Source organism: Xenopus laevis, chromosome 1L (assembly GCF_017654675.1).
Source record: "Xenopus laevis strain J_2021 chromosome 1L, Xenopus_laevis_v10.1, whole genome shotgun sequence".
NCBI classification, from domain to species: domain Eukaryota; kingdom Metazoa; phylum Chordata; class Amphibia; order Anura; family Pipidae; genus Xenopus; species Xenopus laevis.
The window spans coordinates 69957939-69969988 of record NC_054371.1 but is presented as its reverse complement, the minus strand read 5'-3'; the positions used below and the strand labels follow the sequence as shown (position 1 = coordinate 69969988).

At 40.3% G+C, this 12050-nt stretch overlaps 1 protein-coding gene across 1 annotated transcript in view; it reads left to right on the top strand.

The window, feature by feature from the left end:
- Positions 1 to 4775: 4775 nt before the first annotated feature.
- Positions 4776 to 12050, top strand: part of fgf2 (fibroblast growth factor 2 L homeolog) — a gene marked incomplete at its 5' end in the record, with an annotated part of 39319 nt that continues 32044 nt past the window's right edge. The window contains 1 exon segment of the mRNA NM_001099871.1: positions 4776 to 5226. Within this exon segment, the coding sequence (NP_001093341.1) occupies positions 5049 to 5226 (178 nt within the window).

Sequence of the window (12050 nt, the reverse complement as noted above, 5' to 3'; positions counted from 1 at the left end):
CGATTCTGGGAGATTAGTCGCCCATCAACAAATCTCCTCTTCATTGCTGCGACTAATCTCCCTGAACTGCCTCCGCCAGCTAGAATGTAAATCACTGGCGGCATGGCAATGGTGCGCTTCATTTTCAGAAGTCTCACAAGGAAACTTCAGGCGACTTCGGAAAACGAAGCGATCCGAGTGCCATCCCCCCGGCGATTTAGATTCTAGCTGGTGGGAAGCAGTTCGGGGAAATTAGTTGCCCTGAAGAAGAGGCGATTTTTTCTATGGGCAACTAAATCTCCCCGAATTTGAGCGTGTCTCTGTCCTTAATCTTAAACCTCCAGGGCAGGGCATGAGCATGCTCAATTTGCTCCTCTCCCCCTCCCTCCTCCCCTCCCTACTGTAATCTGAGCCCAGAGCTATGAGTGAGCAGGGAGACTCAGGCAGGAAGCCACACCAAGCTAATATGGCCGCTGCTTTCCTAAACAAACACAGACAGTGGCTAGAGCTGTTTACTCATGGAATGGTAAAGCATTCTACAGAATAAATACAGTGTTATAGCTTGCACTATTGTGGCTAATCTATTGGCAATAAACTGTCTTTGTAGCTTCCCTTCTTCTTTAAGCAAGTGATCTCACTAAAGCTGGCCATTTACAAGCTATATTGCCTACCTTCTCAACCACCTCCCAAACCAGCATCCTGTTAGGTTACTAAGTCTGTACCAAGCTGGGGCAGTGTTGTTTTTATCTTATGTGGTATATTTATCTAAAGGTTAAAATAGAGTTTAGTACAGTTCACCAGAAAGCTCTCTATCCACTTTAAAGGAGACATATTGTGTGAAAAACAAGAATGTGTAACTACATTAAAAATAGAAAGAAAGTGCTTTAAAAAGTAGTGTTTTGTGTTAATTTATTGAAAATTTCTGCAAAAACCCTTGTCCTGCCCATCTGTTTCACTTCCTGCTGACTCCATTCCCAGGCTGTGCAGGGGAACCAGCAGCACTCCTGATAGGAAACTGAATCCTGCAAGGATGTGATTGGCTGTCACCCTCCTACTATGCTTCTCGCAGGGACCTTTAGGATGAGCCCACCCCTCGTTCAAATTCAGACAGCAGTTGTAGCAGATTTATAGGGAGCGCCAATAAAGTTGCCATATTTAAAGATATTTATTTTATAATATTATTTTTCTCATTTGAATATTTATTTTTAGCCCAAAGTAAAAGCAGCTCCATAAATTATTCATACTTGCCTACAATATAAGGCCCTAGACACACATGCATATTTTTATTGCGGTTCAGGCCCCGGTTTTTTAAAAAAGCTGACAGCTGCGTAAATACGCTAGAGTAGTGTGGCATTGTCGAAGCTTGAAACTGCTTAGCGTATTTATGCAGCGGTCGGCTTTTTTTTAAAACCATGTTGCATTTACGAACAGTAAGACCATGTTTTCGTGCAGTAAATCCGCATGTGTGTCCGGAGCCTTAGGGAGGTTCACTAATCCTATATGTCTCCTTATGTTTTTAGAAGAATAAAATTAGAGTGAAAAGAGACTTTGCTCACTCTTTGGTTCTCCTTAGAAATAGCCTTATATTGTGCATTGACCTGCCAGAAAGTTATGCCCATCATTTATGTATGTATGTATGTATTTATAAATGCTAGGAAAGTTTATAACTCCAGAAAGGGTTTGCTATAAAGCATCTTGGCACTTCTTCTCTGACTGACTCCATATGGCAGTAAATTAAAGAGCAAGAGGCATCATTATTTCCCGGTCACTGCTATTATGGGAAAAAAGGTTCAGAAACAGGAAATGGGGTCTGGAAAAGTGGAAATTTCACTCCTCACCACCTGCCATCACATACATGCTACTTGTCACTACCAGTTTGAACAGTTATTTTCTTAATCTCATGAACCCAAAGCACTGTGGTACAACTGCACTTAATAAAAACAAGCACACCAAACTGATGGGCTAAAATTAATCACAGCTGTCCTTTATGCTCTAATTAGTGTACCATAAAATAGTCAATATATACACCAACTAACATATATTAGCTTTTGTCAGAAATGTGTTATGTCTATTATTTATTATGCAAAATGTTGCCACCGTTCCTTGAAATTCCTTGGAATGCAAATTAAGATCCTTTGACCTTAAACCTAAAGAAAAGTCACAGAATTAACTTACGGTATACTTTTTTCTCCCAAAATGAGCACAGTGGGTCAGTGTTTATTACTTCTGCCAACATAAAGTTTGATGCCAATGTTATTAGTAGGGAATTTGTAAAAAATATATATATCTTTTCCAGAACATGTGGCAACCCTTATAGCTGGGGTCCTGAGTTCAATTCTGGACACTGTCTTCAAGCAGTTTTTAAGTTCTCCTTGTCTCTGCATGGGCTTCCTCTGGGTGTTCTGGTTTCCTTCCACACTCAAAAACATACAAGCAGGTTAATTGGCTTCTGTGAATATGATAAGGACATAAAATTGTAAGCTCCATTAAGGCAGGAACTAATGTGTATGATATATAATCTCTGTGAAGTGCTGTAGAAATGTGTTGGTGCTATATAAATACTAGGAAGTAAGAAATAAAAAAAAAAGTTGCCTTCAGCCTATTACAATAATGTGAGCTGAAGTCACATTTTGGCTATAACATTACAGCAAAAAAGGTGCATGCCCCCAAAATTTACCCCAGTAATAAGTGCTTTCTGCTTAGCACAACAAATCAAATTCATCTACAGCAATGAGAAGAAGAGAGAACTGTGCTGCCTGTAAGTACCCATATATTATTCATACCTGCCTACAATATTAGGGGGGGGTTCACTAATCTTATCTGCTTAGTACCACTTATCAAATTTATGATCTACAGCAATGAGACGAAGAGAGAACTATAGATGCTCAGGAGAGCTACCCACAGAGTGGCTGTGCTGCCTGTTAGTACCCATATATTATTCATACTTGCCTACAATATTAGGGTTTCCCTAATCCTATCTGCTTCGCACAACATATCAAATTCATCTACAGCAATGAAATGAAGAGAGACCTATACATGCTCAGGAGAGCTGCGCCACTGTGCTGCCTGTGAGTACCCCCCCAGTGGTATAACCCAGGGGTCCCCAACCACAGGCCAGCGGACAGTCCTGAACTGGGCCACCAAAACAATTAATGCGGCACACCGAATTGGACACCGGCGCACTGAAATGGAAGCTGTTGGGAGTAATGTAAGAAAAAATTGCACCAGGTCTAATAACATAGCAACCAATTTGATTCTTATTTTTAAACGGATGACCAGAAAATTATGAGTTACTTAATCAGCCTTACATTGTGACATTTCTATTCTATGTGTACTTTATATTTTGAGTCGGTCCCTACGCTCAGTAAGTGACATCAGCACAGAGTATGTGCAAAAAAGAGGATGGGTAGCTAATGGGGCATCTTTGGAGGCACAGATCTTCCCTGCTAAAGGGCTGTGGTTGCCTTGGGCTGGTACTGGAGCCAAAAACATAATGTACAACATTTCTATCTTAATTCTTTAGTTAGCCTTTAGTCCTTTAGTCCTCCTATAAGCTGGCCATAGATTCAAAGATATATTCATACAAAGATTTGTACGATTTTTGGACTGTGTCTGGAGTCTCCCGACATTTTTTGTACCAATGTCATTTAGTCGATCGGACTTTTGTACAATTGCTGTCTGTCAATTAATGGCCAGAACATTGTCTGATTTGTTCCTATTACTACTTCATTTAATCTGAATGGTTAATGATAGATCGTTAGACTGAAACAAACGATCATTCATTGCACAAAGGATAACATATATGACCAGCTTTAGTGCTTTCTCTAAACTCAGTCTGTATGTATTTTAGTGTGACTGATTCTAGAATAAATGCTGCTTTATGTCAGAGTCTTTCATCAACTGGTAAATGATGAAAGTGGAAGTAATATATGATTTGGATAGACAAATGTGCTTTCAATACATGATTCTGTGTGGCTAAATGTTGCTCTGGGCTAGGAAGTGTTTTATGTTATTTTTTGATAATAGGCAGAACCATCTCAGAAGGGTCTATTGGACTGTGAACATGTTTATTTAACCCAAATTTAAGGTGAGATGCTCAGGCATAATTAAGAATTTTACATCTGCTGCTCAGCGAAGTGAGATGAATAATCAGCAACAATGAATCCAAATTCAGCCATAAAAATCATGTTTATTCTGCCATAAAACTAAATTTTTTCTGGAAGAAATATATTTGAATTCTGATTTAAAAAAAAAAAATCTTTCCTGATGGGGGCCTGTTTTACAGAAATAAAAATACATGTTCTTGCCAAGTATTCCCCAGTTGTGCTTTTCAGGCCAATGTGGCTTTGATTCCAGTGGGCCTGGCAGGCTCTTGTAGCTGAAACCCCACAGCTCAATAGAGTTGTCTTTCCCTCCTCCCCTGATTGCCCTGAAATGTAATTGAGTTCTTGGGGGAGGGAGCTGAGTGCTCAGAGGTGACTGGTGAAGACACTGTAATCCTTATTACACTGCGTTGCTTTCCTGGCACTGCTGCTGCCTAAACTTCACCAAATCAGTGAGAGGTTGTTGTTTGTAGTTGCCCTCAGCAGCAGCAGTACAGAGGGGCCGCACAGCAGGGGCGGAGGAATAGTCCTGTATAAATAAATAAGTCCTGATGGCAGAGGGCTGGATCAGAATGATGAGCACACTGCACGCTGCCTACTCTCACAGCCGCCTCACTTTGCTTATATAGAAAGGCAGAGAAAGTTCAGCAGCAGCAGCCATGAGCCAGGGGCAGGCAAGGAGATGCTACAGAAGCCTTTGAATTACAGGAGATGACAGATTTGCCAAGGGCTGCTGAAAGGTGCTTTTACTGATGCTGCTGAGGCACTGTAGGAGGGCTGCATGTGAATACCTCACAAAGGGAAAAGTTTGCCAGACTTCCAATTGAATGAACTGTGAGGCCCTGAGCAGGGAAACTGAGTCGAGACACAGGGCTATTATCAGAAAACAAACTGCTGCTACCTGTTGGACCTCGTCTGGACTCTGAGAGGCTGCTGGGAAGGCAGGGCTGAAACATTGTTGCAGGGATGGCGGCAGGGAGCATCACAACTCTGCCAACTGAATCCGAGGATGGGGGAAACACTCCTTTTTCACCAGGGAGTTTTAAAGACCCCAAGAGGCTCTACTGCAAGAACGGGGGCTTCTTCCTCAGGATAAACTCAGACGGGAGAGTGGACGGGTCAAGGGACAAAAGTGACTCGCACAGTGAGTGGGGGTTTGAGGTGAATGGGCAGTGTGTGTGGGGTATAGGGGTAATTGGAACTTTATAGCCTTTCTCTTTATCATAGATGTATTAGGGTTAGTTCACACGAGGAGATTCGGGGAGATTTTGTCGCCTGGCGACTAATCCGCCTCGTCTTCTAAGCGACAATCTCCCCGAACTGCCTCATCGTGTTTTCCCATAGGCTATAATGAAAAGTCGCCTGCGCTAAAGCACACGCGGCGATGCGTTTTCCATAGTTGCCAGAAGTTGCCTCCATGAGGTTACTTCGGGCGACTATGGAAACGCATTGCCGCGTGTGCTTTAGCGTTTTCCATAGTCGCCCGAAGTTGCCTCCGTGAGTATAATATCTCTATGACACCTCATGTATAAATATACATTTATTGCTTTCAATGAGTTAAAATTGGAGCGTCCAGCCTGCAGCTACTGCTGAAATAGGACTCCCAGCCTTCAACTGTGGTGTTGGAGAGCTACAGCCACAACACATTATAACCCTGATGTTTTTATCAATACATTATATTAAAATACATATTATGCTCTCATTTACTGTGATTATTGCACAAGCACACCCCTTATAATTCTTTATTAAAGGTTATGGTTCCAAACGGAGGATGTGCGTATCAAAACAGTAAGTCAAGAAAGGCCATAAGACACCAATTCAGTGGCACAGAATGTGGTTATACTGTGTATCATTGCCATATTACTCAATATATATTGAAGTCATCTCCTTTAAAAGATCAGACAGACTTCTGAATCTGAACTAAACTCTAAAATACCTTTAAATATTCAAGAAAAGTGCATTATTGGTGGAGAAAATGTGTTCTGGCCAGTTGTTCAGTGCTTTTAAGTTGATGTCAGTATTCGGAATTGGTCAGAACTTTATTATTTTATGCAGATGGCGCTGTCATACTTGGGGGGAAACTCACTTCCACGTACTCTGATTTCAATGAATGGGAAACAGCTGCAGGTGGGCAGGGGCATTTCCACAGCTGCCATTCTCCCTGAGGGGACCTGAGTGGTCACATCACTTAGAGTGTGTATAAAGCTAGTCCATGAATGTTTTGTTGTGTGCTGTTATCATGTATTTAATGTCCACCTAGTGTTTTAGGCAATATCCCTGCCTAGCTTTCATAACCAGTGTGATTCTATCTAGGGTTACATTTATCATAAAGTGAAGTTAGAGGTAACCACAGTCCGCTAGAGTGAAATACCACCCTTTGATAAATACGCCTTTAAAAAATTCCATAGAAATGAATGGAGAGAGGCAATATTTCACTCTAGTGGACTGTGGTGATTAGTGATGGGCGAATTTATTCGCCATGCGCGAATTCGCGGCGAATTTGCGCGATTCGCGTCGAGCGAATAAATTCGCGAAACGCCCGCGAAAATTCGCGGTAAAAATTCACCGGCGTCAAAAAAAAATTTTTTCGAAAAAAGTCGCCGGCGCCAAAAACGGGCGCCGGCGTCGGAAAAACGGGCGCCGGCGTCAAAAACGGGCGCCGGCGTCAAAAACGAGACGCCGGCGCCGTTTCGCGAATTTTTCGCCGTTTCGCGAATTTCGCGCGAAATTCGCGAATTTTTCGGCGAAGCGAAACGGCGCAAATTCGCCCATCACTAGTGGTGATCTCTAACTTCACTTTTTGTTAAATTTTCCCCCAAGGTGTTTTGGGCTTCATATGCCTCATAAGGGGCCTGTGAAGCTGAAACATGTAGCATGAATAAACACCCTTTTTGGCAGTTTAATGCTGCTATTTTTAGTTTACTGTGTTCAATGTTTTGCTTGGACAGAGCACAAAGGGGAGAACCATTGCAAAGCCTGGTATATAAGGCTGTGGATAGTTTATTCCATTTTACAGATTCCCACTGACCCCAATGAAAGCAACAGTCAACATTTCTAAGCTTATTTGTAATTATAATTATTATGTACTTATGTAGCACTTTACAGGCATTATGCGTTATGCCCCTACCCCAGTGGAATGTGTACAAATGGTCCCTATCACATTTCTTCAGGATAGTGTCCTGGTGAGAAGACAGCAAGGTTATCTGATCTTGTCTCAAGAAACATTACAAAACATAATGCCCTGTGCATAAAAAGCCTAAAACTAACCTCATGCAAAATCATTTTAGATACAAGATGGATATTTTATGACCAAACTAGGATTAGTGATATGTGAATTTATCCCGTTTCGCAGAAAAAATTTGCGCAATGGTGAAAGATTCATGAAACTCGAATGTTGATGCTGGCGTCAATTTCCAGGTGTCAAAATCAATGGGGCGCATTAAGGTCAATGGGGGTATGTTGATTGTCGCCGGCATCAAAAAATCTTTGACGCTGGTGAATTTTGGCGGCAATTTTGCGGATTTAGTCGCGGGCAGCGAAGCGTGGAAATTCTCGGCGAACTCGCGCATACCAAATGAATTTGCCCATCACTATTAATGATCTCTTTGTGGGCCCGTGACCCAGCAGTTTAGTTGATCAGTGTTTTGTATGATTGTATCACAGTCCATTGGATTGTATCTGATCTTGTAGCCTACATCATAAATTGCTTATCTTGTGGCCTCTTATTAAAATGGCATGATATTTCTTTAAAGTCACATTATTATGTTTAATTTAATTCATTTGATTTGGCAGTCGAACACCCAATGTTACATCTAACATGTCACATTGTAAACTGTTCTGCCTCTTTAATGTACCTATAATACAGGTTGCTTCTGGGAAAAAAAATGTAATTAACCTTTGATGTTGATGCTTTCCAGGGCATATTTTATCCATGTTCTATGCTGGTCACTTATCTTGTAACTGTACGTTAGGTAGCCTCACAATCTAGCTCACACTTGCTCCTAACTATACTATAAGTGTCAGTAGTTGCCTTCACCAGCTTTATATCAGAGACTTTAATGAATATCTAATGCAGTGCTCAGGGAATTTTTCATTCTGTATTTAGTTGACCAATCATTGGCAGAGTGATGACATTCCTCTTATACCTTTATAGTTTTAAAGAAATAAGGCAACTCATGACAATTTGTAGGTACTATAAAACCAAACATTTGTCTCCTCACCTTCCCCAGCCTCCATCCGTGTCCTATTTTTCCCCTGTGAGCTCAACACAACCTAGTTATCCAAAAAAAAGTGCCATAAAACGGGCTTAGCTAGAACATGTAGAGACTTGTTTGTGTGGAAATGCGGAAATCCAAAACAGCTTGTGAAATATCTGAGATTGTCTGGCTTCTAAACCACTCAGTGCCAAATAATTGTTGGGAGTTTTAATGATAAGACACATCAACATTAGGGGTAGATTTATCAAAATGTAAGAATAGAGTTTACCATAAAACAATTCACTCACTTTCTATTCATTCCTATATTTAGATATAGATATTTAGAAGCACATTTATTAATGGGTGACAAAGTTCACATTTGATAACTATGCTTCTAAAAATCTCATTGGAATGAATAGAAAGTGAGTTTTTCTGTGGTGAGCTCTAATTTCACACTTTGATAAATCTGCCCTGTAATTATTTAACCATGTGATCTGGATGCTCTAGTAGGGATCCCCAACCTTTTGAACCCGTGAGCAACATTCAGAAGTAAAAGCAGTTGGGGAGCAACACAAGCATGAAAATGTTCTTGTGGTGCAAATAAGGGCTGTGATTGGCCATTTGGTAGCCCCTATGCAGATTGTCAACCTACATTGAGGCTCTGTTTGGCAGTGCACCTAGTTTTATACAGCCAAAACTTGCCTGGAAGCCTGGAATTCAAAAATAAGCTCCTGCTTTGAGGCCACTGGGAGCAACATCCAAGGGGTTGAAGAGCAACATGTTGCTCGCGAGCTACTGGTTGGGGGGACTTAGTGTATCCTAAAATGATAAAAAGGTTAGTTATCCAGTTTAATTAGAGGTGACTTACTCTACGCTAGTAAACAATGCAGAGGTTTGAACTTTGCTTTAAAGGGGTGGTTTTTAAGTTATTTTTTAGTATGTTATAGAATGGCTTATTCTAAGCAACTTTTAAATTGGCCTTTTTATAGATTTTAAATTATTTGCCTTCTTTTTCTGACGCTTTCTGATGCTTATGGGTTTTCAAATGGGGGTCACTGACCCCATCTAGAAAACAAATGCTCTGTAAGGCTACAAATGTATTGTTATTGCTACTTTTTCTTACTCCTCTTTCTATTCAGTCCCTCTACTATTCATATTCCAGTCTCTTATTCAAATCAGTGCCTGGTTGCTAGGGTAATTTGTACCCTAGCTACCAGATTGCTGATATTGAAAACTGAAGAGCTGACTTATGAAAACCTAAATAACCTAAAACCACAAAACAAAATAATGAAAACGAATTCCAAATTGTCTTAGAATACTATTCTCTCTATCATAACTAAAACTTAATTTAAAGGAGAACAACCCTTTTAAATAACAGAAAGATCAATTAGCTGGCAAACTACAGTTCCCGAACATTGCACATGATATATCCTATTAATAGATCATATTACTGTAGAATGGCTTCTGATTAAAGGCGTCGTTCACCTTTGAGAGAAATTTTAGTAAAATGTAGAGAGTAATATTCTGAGACAATTTGCAGATGGTTTTCATTTCTTATTATTTTTGTTTTTTGAGTTATTTAGCCTTTTATAAAGCAGAACTCCAGTTAGCAATTTTAGCAATCTGGTTGCTAGGGTCCAAATTACCCTAGCAATGCATTGATTTGAATATGAGACTGGAATATTAATGGTAGAGGACCTGAATAGAAAGAGGAGTAATAAAAAGTAGCAATAACAATAAATGTGTAGCCTTACAGAGCATTTGTGTTTTAGATGGGGCCAGTGACCCCCATTTGAAAGCTCAAAAGAGTCAGAAGATGGGATATAATTAAACAACTATAAAAAAGAAAAAATGAAGACCAATTGAAAAGTTGCCCTTTTTAAGAGTAAAATTTAAGCTGCTGCCATTGACTTTCTTTAATTACTGTGTGTAACGGAAAGTGAAAATGTAAAGAAAGCACAGAATTTGGTTCAGTTTTAGATACCCATAGCAATCAATCAGAAGGTAGAATTTACATTTGTTTGGTTGCTACGTTTTTATTTTTTTCCTCTCTTTTTGGAGTTTCTGTTTTCCCACATACTTTCTCTTAAAAAACAGCCTTATATTTTATCCTGCCAAATACAGTATGGAAAAATCACAAGTTTTGTAGGCGTAGCAAGAAAATCTTTTTGATCACATAATGTAATTTACGATATACTTATACCCAAGGGTTTCCCACATTATCTTGTTTGAAGTACACTTTGATATTTGTGCAGAAGACGGTGGGTTAGCGGTTAATGAGTTGGGCTAAAGTATATACTTTTGTGGGTTTAACTTTAGCCATTGCCACTTAGTCTCTGTGTGATGTTAGACAAATCATTTTACCTCTGTGCTCCTTGGCTTCCCTCCTGCACTGGGGAGTAGAAATATGTTTTCTTTTAATCCTTTGGGATTTTACTGTGTGAAGGGGAGCTTGCCAAAATGTGCTGGTTGGCTTCTGTCCAGTAACTGCATACATGCTTTTGAAGTATGCCTTAAAGAAAATTTATTTACCGCAAGATATTTTATTATCTAGTTTACTCAAGTTAGTGTTGGTTGTTCATTTATATTGTGGTATTGACTAGAAAGGCACTGGTCATTTATTAGTTTCTTTAATTTTTGGTGGCCTTATGCCAGGCTCCGACTGGAGGGTGCAGAGTAGCTACTCCAGTCATAACTAATCACTCATGTTAGGAGCAAGTAGTGAGAAGCGGGTTGACTACTGAGCAAAAATGACTACCCTTTTTTGCCATTTACTGTTCCAATCTAAATGTTTGTGACTACCATAGAGTGTGGCCATGTCAAATGTGAGTCACATGGCACTGCCTAAATTCGGCAGACAACAAACAGCAAAAAATAGCCATGAGAATTTCCAAGAGGCTGATTGTATTGTTTTATTGTTGTTTCAGTTGTGTGCCAGACCTTGTATAAAACCCATAGGCAGCAAATGGCTATATCATGAGCAATTCTCCATGTATTTATTTTTTTAGCTGTAAAAATAGTTGTCTGCTGTCGTTGTGGTCCTTTAAACGCACCCCAAAATTACTCATTAAAAAAATCTGGATATTTTTATTAAGATGTTTATAAAAATTGTTACCAGTTATTGTCTTTACTGTTTTCCGCTTATATTAATTCTTAGGTTTTTCTGATATTGTATACTTTATTACTTAAGCTTACTCTATAGTTTCAATGGGTTGAACCTCAAAAGTTTATAAACTCTGCAACCAATTCTTTGAACTTCAATGTGTGCATCAGTTTATCTCATGATATAGGTGTAATGGAATCTACCTCGGCTTCTCAAGATGGCGTCCAAGATGGCGACCGCCTACCTCACCACATGGCTCTTGCTGGACACAGGTCTATGACCTCACCTCCCTCCCATTCCGGGATTGGTTGTCGGCGACGGAACGGACGCCGGCGTCAGAATCGGGCGCCGGCGTCAAGGCGTCAGCGTGGGGACGCTGGCGTCTGCGTCTGACGCAAGCGCGTCAAAAATTGGCGCCAACCCTGGGACTACTTAAACTCACTTCCCCTTCCACTCCTTGCCCAACTATAGGTTCCTGTTACTGAGTTCCTGGGTGTTATTTACTATATTGATTACTTGTGTACCGATTCCTGCCTGTCTTACGATTCCGCTTGTCTTCTGCCTGGTCTGACCTTTTTGCCTGTATTCTGACGATTCTTTGGATTAAACCCTCTTGTACCTCGAACCTGGTCTGGTCTCCTCTTTGGTCTACACTATTACTGTGCCTTC